General features: G+C 51.0%; 1 protein-coding gene across 1 annotated transcript in view; it reads right to left on the bottom strand.

The window, feature by feature from the left end:
* LOC108802571 (ES1 protein homolog, mitochondrial-like) overlaps positions 1-298 on the bottom strand; it is a 6,771-nt gene extending 6,473 nt beyond the window's left edge. The window contains exon 1 of the mRNA XM_018574427.1: positions 191-298. Coding sequence (XP_018429929.1) covers positions 191-298 — 108 coding nt within the window. The remainder of the gene's footprint in view (positions 1-190) is intronic.
* Between the last annotated feature and the right edge of the window lie 624 nt (positions 299-922).

The following is a 922-nucleotide window of genomic DNA, read 5'->3' as shown; positions in this document are numbered from 1 at the left end:
GGGGAGAGAGAGGGAGGGTGAGAGAGAGAGGGTGAGAGAGAGAGGGGGAGAGAGAGAGCGGGAGAGAGAGGAGAGATCACAATGTATATATATATACATTGTGATCTCTCTATATACAGCGTGCAGGACATCATTTCCTTCTAATAAAACTCTGTGAGGACAGAGAGCAGAATTCATCTCCTTCACTCACCTGGACTCCGGCCCGGCTCAGGTGAACCATCACAGCGGAGGATTCGTGGATTTCGCTGCCATCATACACCCCACATCCAGAGAGGATCACCGCCACCTTCTTCGTCATAATGAATGAGGAGAAATTCAGCCTACAAGAGCTGATGCAGAGGGTGCTGAGGAGAGACACACAGAGAGTGCTGAGGAGAGCCGTCTGAGACACACAGAGAGTGCTGAGGAGAGCCGCCTGAGACACACAGAGAGTGCTGAGGAGAGACACACAGAGAGTGCTGAGGAGAGCCGCCTGAGACACACAGAGAGTGCTGAGGAGAGCCGTCTGAGACACACAGAGAGTGCTGAGGAGAGCCGTCTGAGACACACAGAGAGTGCTGAGGTGAGACACACAGAGAGTGCTGAGGAGAGCCGTCTGAGACACACAGAGAGTGCTGAGGTGAGACACACAGAGAGTGCTGAGGAGAGCCGGGTGACACTCACCTTTATATACACAGGTGAGAGGTGGGTACCAGGTGTGTCTACAGAGCAGGAAGAGAAATCTACAACTGTGGGACTTTCCCGGACTACAAGTCACATTGAGGAAGAGGAGATCTCACCTCGTATTGGATTTCATTGTTTCGGCTTCAATTATTAATCTCCGAGGACGAGGAGGAAATAAAATACTGAAGTGACAAAGCAGATTTATTACCGACATCAGGGAAATGACACAACAATTCATACTACACAACACCTCCCCCCC

The sequence above is a fragment of the Nanorana parkeri genome, unplaced genomic scaffold (genome assembly GCF_000935625.1).
Source record: "Nanorana parkeri isolate BGI_ZX_2015 unplaced genomic scaffold, ASM93562v1 scaffold2963, whole genome shotgun sequence".
NCBI classification, from domain to species: Eukaryota; Metazoa; Chordata; class Amphibia; order Anura; family Dicroglossidae; genus Nanorana; species Nanorana parkeri.
This window is presented reverse-complemented; position numbering and strand designations above follow the sequence as displayed.